The sequence below is a fragment of the Rhizopus microsporus genome (assembly GCF_002708625.1).
Source record: "Rhizopus microsporus ATCC 52813 unplaced genomic scaffold scaffold_5, whole genome shotgun sequence".
NCBI classification, from domain to species: domain Eukaryota; kingdom Fungi; phylum Mucoromycota; class Mucoromycetes; order Mucorales; family Rhizopodaceae; genus Rhizopus; species Rhizopus microsporus.
The window spans coordinates 984,372-998,515 of NW_019671920.1; the positions used below are offsets into that span (position 1 = coordinate 984,372).

At 38.1% G+C, this 14,144-nt stretch overlaps 6 protein-coding genes across 6 annotated transcripts in view; 2 read left to right on the top strand and 4 right to left on the bottom strand.

Moving 5' to 3' along the window:
* The window catches only part of RHIMIDRAFT_116301 (uncharacterized protein), a 2,497-nt gene extending 871 nt beyond the window's left edge, over positions 1-1,626 (top strand). The window contains exons 6-10 of the mRNA XM_023605328.1: positions 7-705; positions 759-864; positions 918-1,034; positions 1,111-1,392; positions 1,448-1,626. Coding sequence (XP_023467971.1) covers positions 7-705; positions 759-864; positions 918-1,034; positions 1,111-1,392; positions 1,448-1,473 — 1,230 coding nt within the window. The 3' untranslated portion in view covers positions 1,474-1,626. The remainder of the gene's footprint in view (positions 1-6; positions 706-758; positions 865-917; positions 1,035-1,110; positions 1,393-1,447) is intronic.
* A 520-nt stretch (positions 1,627-2,146) lies between these two features.
* RHIMIDRAFT_250394 (uncharacterized protein) lies at positions 2,147-2,878 on the bottom strand (the record flags this gene model as incomplete). Its single annotated transcript, XM_023610720.1, has 3 exons — positions 2,147-2,604; positions 2,658-2,770; positions 2,814-2,878. The coding sequence occupies 3 exons, from the start codon at positions 2,876-2,878 to the stop codon at positions 2,147-2,149; spliced, it is 636 nt and encodes a 211-aa protein (XP_023467972.1).
* Positions 2,879-3,792: 914 nt separating this feature from the next.
* Positions 3,793-4,129, bottom strand: RHIMIDRAFT_278646 (uncharacterized protein). Its single transcript, XM_023612770.1, has one exon. It carries the CDS (start codon positions 4,047-4,049, stop codon positions 3,810-3,812), a length of 240 nt encoding a protein of 79 aa, XP_023467973.1. The 5' UTR covers positions 4,050-4,129; the 3' UTR covers positions 3,793-3,809.
* A 295-nt stretch (positions 4,130-4,424) lies between these two features.
* On the bottom strand, positions 4,425-7,539 carry RHIMIDRAFT_278648 (ras GTPase-activating protein). The gene is made up of 9 exons (XM_023612771.1): positions 7,266-7,539; positions 7,085-7,218; positions 6,770-7,018; positions 6,521-6,715; positions 6,074-6,469; positions 5,632-6,022; positions 4,846-5,579; positions 4,699-4,796; positions 4,425-4,639 (listed from the first exon to the last, which is right to left on the bottom strand). Exons 1-9 carry the CDS (start codon positions 7,468-7,470, stop codon positions 4,621-4,623), a joined length of 2,421 nt encoding a protein of 806 aa, XP_023467974.1. The 5' UTR covers positions 7,471-7,539; the 3' UTR covers positions 4,425-4,620.
* A 1,199-nt stretch (positions 7,540-8,738) lies between these two features.
* On the bottom strand, positions 8,739-9,560 carry RHIMIDRAFT_236248 (UPF0220-domain-containing protein; the record flags this gene model as incomplete). Its single annotated transcript, XM_023608510.1, has 6 exons — positions 8,739-8,765; positions 8,822-8,858; positions 8,918-9,018; positions 9,073-9,205; positions 9,256-9,377; positions 9,447-9,560. 6 exons carry the CDS (start codon positions 9,558-9,560, stop codon positions 8,739-8,741), a joined length of 534 nt encoding a protein of 177 aa, XP_023467975.1.
* Positions 9,561-12,811: 3,251 nt separating this feature from the next.
* RHIMIDRAFT_236250 (uncharacterized protein) lies at positions 12,812-13,972 on the top strand (the record flags this gene model as incomplete). Its single annotated transcript, XM_023608511.1, has 2 exons — positions 12,812-12,988; positions 13,628-13,972. The coding sequence occupies 2 exons, from the start codon at positions 12,812-12,814 to the stop codon at positions 13,970-13,972; spliced, it is 522 nt and encodes a 173-aa protein (XP_023467976.1).
* Positions 13,973-14,144: the final 172 nt, after the last annotated feature.

Sequence of the window (14,144 nt, forward strand, 5' to 3'; positions counted from 1 at the left end):
CAATAGGGTTCTGTGTACAAAAAGACTGAAATACCTGATATTGCCGCTATGCAACGACAAGGGATGACAAAAGAAAATATGCCTGTACCTGTAGGTACGAATTATAAACCAGTTGTCACAGCACCTAAAAAGATGGAAAACAGATGGAATATGGCGCAGCAACAGGAGAACAGTGGAGCCAGTGCTGTAAGAGCAGAGCGCGAAAAGTTTGAAAAAGAAGTACGTGAGCGCGAGATGCAGCGTCAAAGACAAATGAATGAGCAAGCGAGAGTAGAAGTAAACGATGGCGAAGAGGAGAGAAGAAGACAAGAGGAAAGAGAACGCGAATTGGAACTTCGAGAGCAGCAAAAGAGAGAAGAAGACCGTCGTCGTCAATTGGAAGATGACAGACGAAGACAGGAAGAAGAAGCACGCCGCCGTCAAGAGGAGCAACAGAGACAAAGACAGTTGCAAGAAGAGGCAGATCGAAGAGCTGCTGAAGAGCAACAGAGATACCAACAGGAACGAGAAAGACAGCAGTTTGAGGAGGAAAAGCGTAGAGAGGAAGAACGTAGACGTCAAGAAGAAGAGCGTAGACGTCAAGAAGAAGACCGTAAGCGTCAAGAAGAAGACCTTAGACGTCAGGAAGAGGCTGAGCGTCAGCGTCGTGAAGCTGAAGAGCGTCAGGCACAGGAACAAGCCGTATTGCAATCTCAATTAGATCAGGTAAATCGCTAGTCAATGATGATACACACAAAGGCTCATGACATACTTTAAAGACAGCCGATCATGCCGTCCATGCTTCTCGTGCGGCTGGAGGTGCAGCCGCTCTGCCTAAAGGATCCAAGGGCTTATGTGCTGTCGTGTTATTCTCTTACGATGCTAGTAAGTCACGATTCAATTACTGGAAAAAAAACATTTATTCAACGTATTTGTAGGTGAAGCTAATGAAATGGCACTCGTAGAAGGGGAAGTCATTACTCAAATCGATCAAGTAGACGAGGGTTGGTGGTTTGGTATTAGTGAAGATGGCAAGAAAGAAGGTCTTTTCCCAGGTAAGACCCTTCTCCTGCCAAAAGACAAAAAAACAAAAAAACAAACAATAGCATCTAACCTACCCTATTATATTAGCTAATTATGTCGAAATAATCGAACATGCACCCGAACCAGAGCCAGAGCTAGCACAGGAAGTCCGTGCAGTTCCTCCCCCACCTGCTCCACCTGCTCCACCCGCCCCTCCCGCACAACAAAAAGACAATGGTAATGTGGCTGTAGCACTTTATGATTATGAAGCTGGAGAAGACAATGAGATTTCATTTGTAGAAGGTGATCTGATCACAAATATCGAATTTGTAAGCGAGGACTGGTGGCAAGGTCTTGCTGCCGACAAAAAGACAATGGGTCTCTTCCCAGGTAAGTTTCTACCAGGAGAATATATATGTAAATGTATACTTATTGCATAAAATAGCCAATTATGTTGAATTGAAGCCTTAATGATCGTCCACAGGCAGCATCAGTTTTTTTTTATTGAAGGAATAAAAGGAGTTTAAAAGACTAAGGTATACACCTTCTTTAGAAATAATTAACACACAACATAATATCAATAACTCTGAAGATCTTGATTATCTATATTTTCTTTATTATTTCCAGTTTGACAACTTATAATGATACATAAAATGAACTTTGTTCTTTTGATAGAAGAGAAGAGGTCCATATAATGTGGTCAACGCTTTATAAAGCATAAATAGTCTTTGACTTTGGCTTCTTTTCTTATTCTTTGGCCTAATCCTTGTTCCGTTTCCTTCGCTTCTTCCTTCCTTTTTTTCCCTTTGATCCCAAATGGGTTTTTAGACTTCTCGTACTTTTTTCGACCTGGCCCAAGTGGAACGAAATTATGTCGTTTCAATGCTCCCATAGTGGCCTTTTGTTTTCTTTAATAAAGTACTTAGATTATTACTAACTAGAAGACTAATGAATAAAAAATAATGTATTGTTCGTTTTATACATACCAAGGTGTTAAGGAATGCACTGCCGTTATAGACAGCGCGTTAAATCCAGGGAGCATCGTTAATCTTTTGTAGGTCTTTTGAAGGAGGGAGGACTTTCATTGTCATGTTTTGATTTGCAAACAAAGATACCATATATATTTAATGCACTGTTCACATCGCTATTCCACATTGTGCCACAAAGTAAGGAACTTGGGATATCTGCAGGTATTAGCCAAATATGTCTTGATTATAGAGGTTCTCTCGACAGTATCTTTGGGCTTTGGAAGCTTCGTTTTTGATATATTCATAGGATACGGCTTGCTGGAGGAGCGAGGGTGATCGGTTTCACCACAAGAAGGGCACTGCACTTGTACTTGCTCATTACTTGTCGTCTTGTTCTTTTCTTTCTCCTTTTTAAGTGCTTCAGTTTTACCAACCTTGTCCTGATATTTCTTGGAGGTCTTGATGGGAGCAGAAGTACAGCTAGTGGAAGGAATAGGAGCAGGTAATACAACTTGAACGCTCGCATCTTTGTTGACTGTAGGCATAGATGTCTTTTCATTGATGACAACATTTGAGGGATCAGGAGAAGATGTGCCGTCTTTAATAGCTTTCAAAGTCGTACAGATGCTTTTGTCTATTACAACATTTAGTTATAGAACAAATGGAACTAATAGATGTCATTTTTACCTTTTCTAAGTAATGGAGTTTCTTGAAAGTCATCATTGCTTGCTTCAAAAGCTGTATTTTTAATAAACTTGTTTGCGTTTGTGCAAACAAGGAAGGGAACCCGCAACCAGCGGCTAATTGACTCTTAATAAATGCCATATCAACCTTATAGCTTACATATCTTTCCCTTTGTTTCGCTTTGCCTTTGGAGGTGGAGGGTCGTCATCTTTCTTTCGCTTCATATTGAAGTAAAAAAAAAAAAAAAAGAAAAAGTAACTACGGATAGCCTTGTAATATTAACTAATGGTTGACAACATTTTTTATTAATTAATCGTATTTTCTTTAATAGTAAAATGTTTTTCGAATGAAAAAGCACTCCACTTTTAACATATTGCACATCGTGCTGTGATACTCAAAGTAGTTATCTTTATAAAAGCGATGGGATAAGGATACTAAAATCGCACAAGATGGTCATGGATCATCATCTAAACGTCAGGAACAGTGGTAAAAGAAGTAATAGTAAATAGGGAAAAGAAGAGGCACAAACCCCAACGTCACCCACATGTTCCATGAGGAAATGGCAGTACATAGTGTGTTGACATTTATGCAGCATGAGCCTGGCTGATAAGTTGAAAGCTTTACTCAAAATCACGCCCTCGACAAAGACTATCATTGCAATTGCTGCTTCTCATGGTAAGAACGATGCCGCGGAAGTTTCTATCATTATACTCGATTTGGATAACAGCGACAACTTCCTCCGTTGTTGGTAAATCCTGGGCATGTCTGTCACCTCCTTCAATCAAGCGCATTCTCATCAATGAGCTTATGATAATATAAGGTGACCCGCTTTTGGTAGAGCCATTACTGTTAGCCCTATCCTCGCTGTTGATGCTGGAACTCTCATGGTTAGTCAATATCTCATATGCATGACGATAAATGCGTGCAAAGGGATAGTATTGAGAAAGTAGAGTTAAAAGGTATTCTATAATCTCATTGTCCAGATTTTCATTCCTTTCTGGTCGCCTCTGAGCAACATACGAAGGATAATAGATGTACAATTGAGCATATGAAGGCGCGTTGCCTTCAGCTGGAATCAACGGGCCTTGACAGTGGCAAAGGGCGCCGTGGAGCTGGAATGCGTTTAGATCACCTCTGTTGTTGTTGGCACGATCCTCAGGCAAAACAATATCGCAGCCCAATGAAGTAAAGGCAAAGGTTGTCCTTAAAATGACAGCTTTGGGTGTCTGTGCGTTCAAGCAAACCCTTCAAGTACTGAGGCGGATCAGGCAAGAGTTGCAACTGAGCTAATCCCCGCTTGCAGCATGATTCCCAGCTAGGATTACTTAAAGAAGATATCTCTTGCTTTTCATCGATCCAGTCCAAGGCGTGACAGCGGGGCCACTCTTTGTCCATACATCCAAGGTCCAAAGGTGAAGGCGAGAAAGCCGCGAGATATAGGCAGCAGGTCCTGCTCTGGGTCTGCCTCTGGGTCTACTTTCAGCATCAGAAGACTCGACTGTTCTTCTTGGTCTGCCTCTAGGTCTAGTAGTGACGCCAGTTTCTTCTTGCTGATCTTCGGCACGACATCCGCGGCGTGATACTGCTACTCGTTCTCTGCATGCTTGGCAGGTACAATGACGTGAATCAACAGGTAAAGGTGCATGGCAGGAAGAGCAGTTGGTTGCTCTGATTGTTGTTTTCCATTTTTCTAATAAGCGTCAAGATGGGAACACAGTGTTAGTGAATAGGAACTATATAAAGTGGTCTTTTTTTTTTCAAAGGAATGTCCATACTTGATTCTTTTAAAAGGGGCTTTATTGTAAAAATAAATATCAGGAGAGAGAGAAAGGGGAAATTAAGCTCATATGATTGTGGTCCGAGGCTCTTGCAAGTATATTTATTAGTGTTAAATATATTAGTGTTAAATAAGTGTGTTCATATAAAAATAGAGTGTAATATATGTATAAGATTGTGTATGTTCAGTTTAGGAAAAGAAGCCAGTTCTATATTCAATCTCTTTTTAGCTGTGTACTCTTTTGTAAAATAACCTCTTTTTCTTTACCTGTTCCTTGACATAAAGGTTTTATTTAATAACTGCAACGTTTTAGTCACATTCAGTTTGATGTATTCCAAATCCAGCATTTGAATGTTATCTTGTTGCTATTGAATATCTTAGTATTATAAGCTATAAACCCAATGAGCCACTAACCTTTTCGAGCAAGTCATCCAATTTCAAATCTATCTCCAACACTGGCTTGTCTCTGCCTTTATAATGGAGTGAAATGATGAATGTACCAGGGATAGGTGATAATATAGTCAAGAATATGTGATTTCTTCTATTATCTGGAACCTCTGTCTCTGCAATCACACCATCTCTTTCGAGTTGCTGATGCGTAAACTTGTATGGCCCTTGAACAGTCACTGCCTTCTTTTTGCTGTTGCTTGCTTTAGCATCTGCAATCTCGACACCAATACCTACTTGCTTCTTATTGCTTCCTGCCGCTCCACTTCCACTCTGCATACGAACATTCTGTAGATATGCTTTATAACTTTCCAATTGACTCTTTAGGTAATTGTTATGGTCAATAATTGTCTTATAGACGCTTTCGAGTGATTGAAGTTCCTCTATGACCTTGACTTTTAAATCACCAAGATGTGCTAGTTCTTGAGTGATTTCTTCAACAAGTAATTGGTAGTTGTCTTTATAATCAATGACTCCAGCTTCTTCAAGCTCTCGTAGCATTTCTTTCACTTTAATGCCTTTATGAACAAGCTGTGCATCCTTTGATGTCGCTGCTGTCTCTGCAATGAGATGGAGTTTGAGTGGTGGGCGAGAGAGGTTGGGTACAGAACGAATGATTTGTACAAAGATAGATTTTGCTTCCATATACAAAATGTCATTTTGCGTAATATTGTTTTCAGACATAAGAGACATGGTGAGGTCTACAATAAAGATGAGCGCCTGTACATAAAAGAGATCATGTTGCTGTTTTACCTTGGATTGGCATTTCCCATCGACTAAATAAGGGGAGCTCAATAGCTTTATTTTCCTTGCGTGGCACTTGGGCAGGCACAGTGCCTACTTCATTCACAAGAATTCTCAAGTGGTCTGATTCTTTGGGTGCGAGTATATCAATATGCTGATTTAATAAGGTGATCGTGTTGTATATTTCATTGGGTGTAATACTGATGACAATATCCTTTTTGCTCAAAGCCATATACTGGTCCATTTCTAGCTGTTCGTAAAAGTCGCCTACTTCACAAAGATCGTTAAGAAATTTGTTGGTACGTTGCTTATTAGCTTCCACAAAAGGATTGGTTGGAATCATGTAGGCTTCTTTTGAATAACTAGGCTTATTTGCCAAATTTTGAATCATTTTGGCTAACTATTGAATCAATTTAGTCATTAGAATCAAATAAAGAAAAAGTAACCTTACCAAAGTCAAAGTAGTTCGTGAATTAGAGCCAGGAATACGATCGACGAGCATATAAGCTTGAGGTGTAACAATAGCAGGATTGAGAAATCTTAGAAAAAAGAATCCGCCAATCAAAGACGATATAGCGTGTTCAGTTGCGTCAGGGTATTTTCTTTTTGTGAGCGATCTGATTTGTTTACAAATCCAACGAATGCCATAAGGCACTTGGTCCAATGATTGAATGATGGTAGTTAAAAAGCTGTCGGCTATTTCCATCAACTTGTTTAATCTCGGTTCAATTATCGCTTGAATTGTTGGATTAGCAGCGGCTATCTCTGCAGTGACACTCTTTGGAAAATCTTCAGGCAATCCGTCTGGTGATTCATTTTCCATTTTTTCGACTAATTCTTCATAGACCTGTTGAGCCATGTTAGTGAATTGGGGCCTGTGTATATGAGCAACATCTACCTTTAAAGGATTGATTTGAAGATTGAGTTCTTTATCCTCTAATAGATTATTGATCTTGTCTGATAATACAGATTTTAGATAGGATTGACCTGGACCACGTCTAGTATATGTTGTCATCATTCTAGACACGGGTGTATTTGCTCTTAATAGAGAAGCAAATTCAGTGGTTGTTTCAAATTGTGCGGCTAGTACATTCTAATTGTGTATTAATAACAATAACAATAGTAAAAAGATCAAACTCCGTTGTACCTGAAACATAGTCAACAATAAATGTTCTTCGCGACTTTCATATTGATTACCGTATAAAGTAAACATAACTGTTTGCAATAAAGTGTCTATTTCCGCCAAACTCACTAAGCGACAGAGAATGGCGATATGTCGTGGTTCGCTTTGTAAGAGATAGAACAAGTTGCCATATTGCTGCATTCGCCTTTCATCAGGATAATGATCGTCGTCATCATCGTCATGTTCTTCTAGGCGAGATGCCACTTCATGTTGCTAAGTGTTAGAATATAAAAGGGTCAACAGCTATTATTTCTACTTTTTGTAAAAATAAATCATTACTTCGTCTAATGCCATTCTATTTTGAATTAATAAACCAATTCGAGCATCAAGGAATCGAACATCTCTTTCTCGCATAAAATTTTTCTTTGATTGTGTTGAAATCTTTGCCTTTAGTTCTCTTAGGCGTCTTTGAGCTAAATGAATGTTAACAACAATCGACATTTGAGTAAAATATATGAACCTTGAGCTAGCTCGTCTTCTACTTCTACATCTTGTTCTGCTGCCATTGAATAAAACACTGATACTGAATAACGTTTTGAGCCTCTTCCTCTATGTCGACTTGAATGATGGTTATTTGCAGCAGCTGCAGCTACTGCTCGGCTGACAATCGAGCTATTCTGTGGATAGCCTAATGATTGAACCATCCCACTTCTTCGATCTGTCATTGATAATTTACAAAAGAAGAAAGAGAAAGTAAGAGAGACACACAAAGGGAAAAAGGGAAAAAAAAAAAGGGAACCTTAAAGGTGAGCATAATGTAACACAAAAAAGATTTGATTCATAAATTTCACAACCAATGACTGCGGGGAGTGAAGTTTAAAGTTAAAAATGGATGCAGTTCTTTTGGTTGCACATCCTTATTGTACTCGTTTAACCATGGAACAAAAAAAAAAGACGACTATACACTTATAGTGGACTGAAATAGATAGTTTTACAATGGGGCTGCTATGACAAATATTTTTGGATCAAAATTCTATATATTCACTTTACTTGACCTTCTCGTTGCTATACTTTATAAAAGTTATTGTTCATAAATACAATCTATTTTTAATATCCAATAGAATTCGTTAAAGGACACAACGATCTGTACTTTCAAGCGAGAACAGGTTTTAAGGGCTTGAAAGTAGTGGCTTTATGAATAAGAATGGAGGTGAATCTTTCTTTTAAAAAAGGATAAAAAAGAGATAAAGTTTAGAGATGACAATTGACATTTATTTAGCAAAAATATACAGAGCCTTTTCAGAAATTATCGGCACACAATATAAGGTCAACAGCTCTAATGATTTTAGTTGTCAACCTTTTCTTGATTACTTACAAGACATGTAATAATATATAAACGAACTTGATATTTTTGATAGAAGAGAAGACAAATGTGGTCAATACCTTTAAATAACACGTAATTAGACAGAATCGTTTCTTTTATATCTCATTCTTTTGCTATTTTTTATCATTTGTTGTCTGGAATTATTATTTGTCTATCAGGGTGCGAATAAAGTGTACAGAGTATTTATAGGAATATGAAAAATGCGCACCTTCAATATTCGACTCTTTTGACCATTAGAATTTAAGGGGTTAAACTTTTAAATTATGACAAGTGCATTCTTTCGCTTCATTTGAAGTTTATGTCAACCAGTCTTTATCCATCCCTCAAGAAAGTACTATCTAGAACCATTCAAGGGCTTCAATAGGAGTTAATGAGTTTGAACTATTATTTGGCCCCTCAGATTCCTTTGTTCTCGTGTTATTTATGAATAGCGTCTAAAGAGTGACCTTGTGATGCTTCAAATTCCTTCGAGACATATAGAAATGATAATAATAAAGGAGAAAAGAAGAACCTTCGTAACAAGAAAAGAAAAAGGGCACTCAGGAACTATCATAAAGAGAAATAAAGAGGAATGTATTCCGGCATATTTTTTGTACATGAAATGAAACTTTATATGCCAATTCCATATTCTCCTTCCTATAAAATAAAGTCATTAGGCTTTTTTTTTTTCATTTCTCTTGCTTTGTATATACCTCGCGTGTATTCTGTGCAATCCATAAGACGGCCGTACTATATCATACATTTAATATAGACGCTTTTTTTTATTTCTTTTATTCAAACTTGCTTACCTTAACATAATCAACGCATTTTGTGCTACACCTGATATACCATAACTAATGTAGGGCTGTCTGGATTCATAGTGAACAATATATTTAACTACCAAGACACACTTGGTCAAAAAAAGGAGGGTCAGTCATAGTCACGAGTATATCAACACACTTACACATGATCCTGCCAGTCCTCCAGCTATCAAAGCAAAGCCAAGAAATAAAAAGAGTCGTGCCTTCCAGATTAAGCTATGATCAACATACATCGTATCTTCTCCTTGAAGATGATTTTTATCAATCAAGTTGATACTATTTTTACTCTAAGTTTTGTTATTTATGAATCATCTGAATTCACTTACACAATCATGCCAAATGTCGTCAAAATGCCAGAGAACCAATCTTCAAATCCCATCGCACTGTATCCATTATGCTTGGGAGCAATAATGACAGCATCCATAAATACCCACCAACCAATGGCAAGCTATTTAATATGAATATACTTGACATGAATCTCAATACAAGGCATGCTGTTACTTCTTTATCTATTTACCAAACCACCTGACAAATAGGCACCAATCGTTCTTCCCTTTCGAGAAAGGAATCGTAATGGGTCTCCAAATACAAAAACGGATCGAGGTTCGTCGTCGTAAAAAGTGTATTGCATATGTATTTTAAAAGGGAAAAAAGAAAGGAGGAACAGGAGCTCAAATTTATTCCATTTTTAGTCAGTGAAAGTATACGATTAAGAATGATTTTATTTGATAATTTTTAATAATTGATGAGCACATAGCATTTTCATGCTGTACTGCCCGGGTCAGATCGCAGTGAGAAGGAATGAAAAACCCTTTTGGGATTAAAGGGAAAATGTAAAAGGGGCAATGATAAAGGAAAAAGTATTATATACCAGAGAATGGATTGTATGTAGCTGAAAAGATACAGAAGATTTTAGGCAGCAGTGGATACTGTATTTTTATAAAATTATTTACGTAAAAAGACAACAAAGAAAAATACGTTTGAATAAAACGACATCATGTCAAAAGGGAGAGAGATAATGAGTATACGTAGAAAAAGAGAGAAAAAGTATGCTAGTGTTAGAGCATATATCCTAATATTAGTTTTACTTACCACCAAGGTGCATTCTGGGGAGGGTAGCGATAACTACCCAGGATTGTTTAAACAAAAAAAAAAAAAGGAACGGAGGACAGAGAGAACCCAGGGCGTCAGAAGAGACTATTGGGGAACGTTCCAGAAACATGCCAGAGAGCAAAGAGGGCGGGACAAGCGAGTCAGAACAAGGACCATGGGGTATTGTTTTTTGGAAATATAGTATATCTGTGGATGTCAAGACTGATACTACGAAAATATTCTTGGTGACGACGAATTTACATTTCGTACAGCATGAATTTTGTTCTCACCATTGGATGCATTTATTTTCGATCACAGGTGAATTTACTTTCCGTAAAGAGTGTACAATGTCCATCAGGCCTGATAGGCCCATAGCAAGTGAATCTAATGGCTTACCATCATATCGAGATTCCTTGACACCATCAAGAAACTCTTTGTAAAGCCACTTCTGGTTGAAGAAATAGTAGGCCACAGCATATTTTACAGGTTTTCGTATACGATTCGCCGCTCGTTCGAGACGTTGTTGTTGGAGTTCAGCAGCTTTTACTGTCTTTTCTTGCTCAGAAAGCACGTTGAATTTGGGGTCTTTAGGTGTAGAGCTACTTCAAGGGTTAAATGCGTCGTTGAAGCACATTCTCTTGGGTTCGATTAAGTTGCTTAATTCGATGGCGAAATCTTTATGTACAAGGATAGCTACGACATTGCCGTTAGGATAATGGATATCTAAGATGCGAGAGTTACTGGTATACAGGATTTAGTAGACATGTAAAAGTACTGTAATTTCTTCGTTAACTTGGGAGTAGGTAGGTCTCCATAAAGGTAGTAATTAAGCGATTGATCTGTAGGGTTTAAAGCTACACATTTGCTAGGACTTTACCTATAGCCAAGGTTGTAACTATGATATTCACATATTCTCAACAGATCTTTCATGTGTTTTTTGTCAGCGATGAGCACTATGTCGTCCACATATAAAAGGCAGTTGATCAATGGAGCTAACTGGATTGCCGAAATGTCTTGTGGTATAGGCCGTGGACGAAGCAGCTTAGGGAGCTCATTAATGTAAATGGAGTATAAGAAAGGCGAGATAATAGAGCCTTGAAGGACACAGATCATAGGGGAAAATCGAAAGGAAGTGGCGTTGTTCAACAGAACGTCAATCTGGACTTCATCGAACATATTCTGAAGTAGACAAATAATCACCTTTGGTGCTGTTGCTTCTAAAGCCTTCTATATAAATCGGCGATCGACAGTATCATATGCTGATTTGATGTCTAGAGAGGCTAGTACTGGAGTAACATGGTGGTAACGGCGAAGGATGTTGCAGATTTCCACTAGGCATAGTGCTTGATCCAGCGAACCTCTAGCTTGACAAAAACCACTTTGAGCCAGATCTAAGGGTGGGCTATTATCAATGAGATATTGAAGAAAGCAGCGCTTCAATAGTTTGCGTAGCACGGAAGTAAGACCAATTGGTCTATAATTGCTGGGGTCATTTGGATCACTTTTTTTATGGATTGGTCACTTGCGCTATTCTCCAGTTGGACGGTGTATATGACCATTTCCAGCAGAGTTGGAATAACTGGAGCAAGAAAGGTGTAATTTGTTCTAGAATAGGAATTGACATTTCTTGTTGGCTATGGTCGACACCAGGAGCTTTTTTAGGAGGCAGTCGCTTAATGGATGCTTGTATGTTCTCTAGTGAAGGGCTACCTTTGTCATCAACTGGGTCAAAGGAAGTTAGTAATACACTTGAATCTTGGCTTACATCTTGCAGTAAATTTCCCGAGTATATTGACTGTAAGTGAGAAGCCATGGTATTAGTCGCATGCTGAGGTCCTTCTATAGAACTAAAGGAGGGCTGTAAGTTTCTGTTTTTACGAATTTTACAGAGTTTTGCGATAGCCTTTGTATACTCGCCGCGTTCCATTTGTTCACAGAACTGACGCCAAGTTTTCTTTCTTTGACGTAAAACAAGTTGCCGTAGACATTCTTTGGTTTCCTGGTGAAGGATCCAGTACTTGAGACAATTTAGTCCACGAGTTTTTCTCCATTTTCGATAATAGTACTCCTTGAGGTTGAAGGCATCCTGCATTTCTGGTGTCCAAAAGTATTTGGCTTGAGAGTCTTTTTGATTTATCTGCTGTTCACAAACTTGGTCCAGAGATGTATATATGGCTTGGCAAAGTTTAGTGTTAAACTCTTCGATGTAATTAATTGCAGAGTGTCTGTTGTTGAAAGAAGGAGTAGAGGATGGAAGTAACTTCTTTGTAGAATTTGTGAATGCTTGTCTAGAACGGCTATTGTTGAACCCATTGACGCTAATCCTTCTGCAACTGCTGTTGAATTGACCGAGCATTTATTGAAACGATTGAATGATCTTAAGGTTTCGCGCAGCACTGTTTATAACTTCATGAGAAATAAATGCAACCTTTCGTTGAAAAAAGCAGATTTTCATTATATCGAAAGAAACAGCCCAGTAGAGATTGAGGGGCAATACGATTGGGTTTGTAAATGGGAAAATACAGACATGAACTTCTTGACGAGTTTTCTTTTGATATAAACAAAAGCGCTCAAGGGCTTGGTCCAAAAAAGGTACCTGTGCTATTGTTGCCAGGCCTACTACGAGAGTAAACACAACATCAATATTGGGCGCTATCTCCGCTTCAGGTCTGATTGCAGTTGGTGTGAAAAAACCAAAACCTGCTAAGAGGAGAAAGGCTGATGGATATATAAGCTCAGGAACTGTCACAGGGTACTACATCAGTTTTTTTAAAAACGACTCTCGATGAAATGGACAAGCATCCGCATATGAGAGGTAACTATGTAGCCATGGATAATGCGCCCATTAATACGCATGAAAACATAAAGAAGTATATTGAGTATCGAGGTTATAAGTGTGTGTATCCTCCTACTTATTCCCCTGAACTTAATCCAATTGAACAATTTTGGGCAGTGGCAAAGAGTAAAGTTAAGTGTCATAGGTTTTTATAAGAAGATACTTTATCAAAACGAATTATCGAAGCCTGAAAGACCATGAAGAAAGGTCATTTCAAAGGTTTTGTTTCGCATTCTTACAAGTGCTGAGATAAGCGTCAAAACAAAGAGCCCATGTAAATGAGTTAATGGCAACTTTATTATATTTTTGTGTTTTTTATTGGCCAACACTACATGCACCAGAAAATACACCAGAAAATAGGCTAATACTACGGGCGCTTTCTATACAACTTCACACTACCAAAGCCTAACCTAAGGCTGTTCCAGTTCACTCTCTCTGATACAAAATACGAGTTTATCATAATTACACGTAATTGATCTTGGTTCTTTGCTGATAGACTGACAACATAAAATTAGAATAAATAAATAACAACATTTCTTTTTATCTCTTTCTTCTTTAAAAGAAACAAATCAAGATGGTGGCTTTATAAACTCATGTTTAGTTTGACACTGCAGATCGAAAAGCTTTGTCGGACAACACCATAGGTAATGAGTGGAGATACCGCCCGTAGTATTAGTCTAACTTCTGATGCACGTAGTGTTTCCCTTTAATTTAAATCCGCTTAAACGCTTAAAAAGATGTGATATACTGTACAAATAAACGCTATTTAGAATACAATCGTGACAAACATCTCTGGTGAGGACGTTACGCGCAAAAGAGTTTTATGCAAACGTCAACTCTTGGCTGCACAAGGCGATACGCTTAATTTGGCCATCGTTAATCAGCAGATACATGCTGAGCCTACAATCACAGCTTTATTCACACCCATACCCACTGATTTGAGACCTGATGAACCTACAATCATCGAATTAGTACTTACTGAAGATAAATCAGAATTTACATGGCAAACATCTCTGAAACGATCAATTGAAACCTTAGAAGTAGATTTAAAGCAAAAGAAGCAGGAAGCTCACGCTATTAAAAAAAAAATTGAAATATTAAAGAAACAGCTGTGATACTCTTCCCAACTCTGTCAGTATATTATGTATACAACTTATTCCCCAATGTTCATATTCCTATGTTCAAGACGCTTTTTATAATAATCTCACTAAAATAAAAACACTGATCTATCGACCAATATCGTTTAATCTGTTTATATAAATCTTTGACTAGACACTCACGAAGATG

Excerpts from the sequence above, each read along its gene's own strand:
- RHIMIDRAFT_278646 (XM_023612770.1), bottom strand. The coding sequence starts at position 4,049 with ATGGACAAAGAGTGGCCCCGCTGTCACGCCTTGGACTGGATCGATGAA.
- RHIMIDRAFT_278648 (XM_023612771.1), bottom strand. The coding sequence starts at position 7,470 with ATGACAGATCGAAGAAGTGGGATGGTTCAATCATTAGGCTATCCACAG. Across the intron at positions 6,023-6,073 it reads CACGAACTACTTTGACTTTG|TTAGCCAAAATGATTCAAAA; the intron begins GTAAGGTTACTT and ends TTGATTCAATAG. Across the intron at positions 4,797-4,845 it reads TGGATGACTTGCTCGAAAAG|CAACAAGATAACATTCAAAT; the intron begins GTTAGTGGCTCA and ends GATATTCAATAG.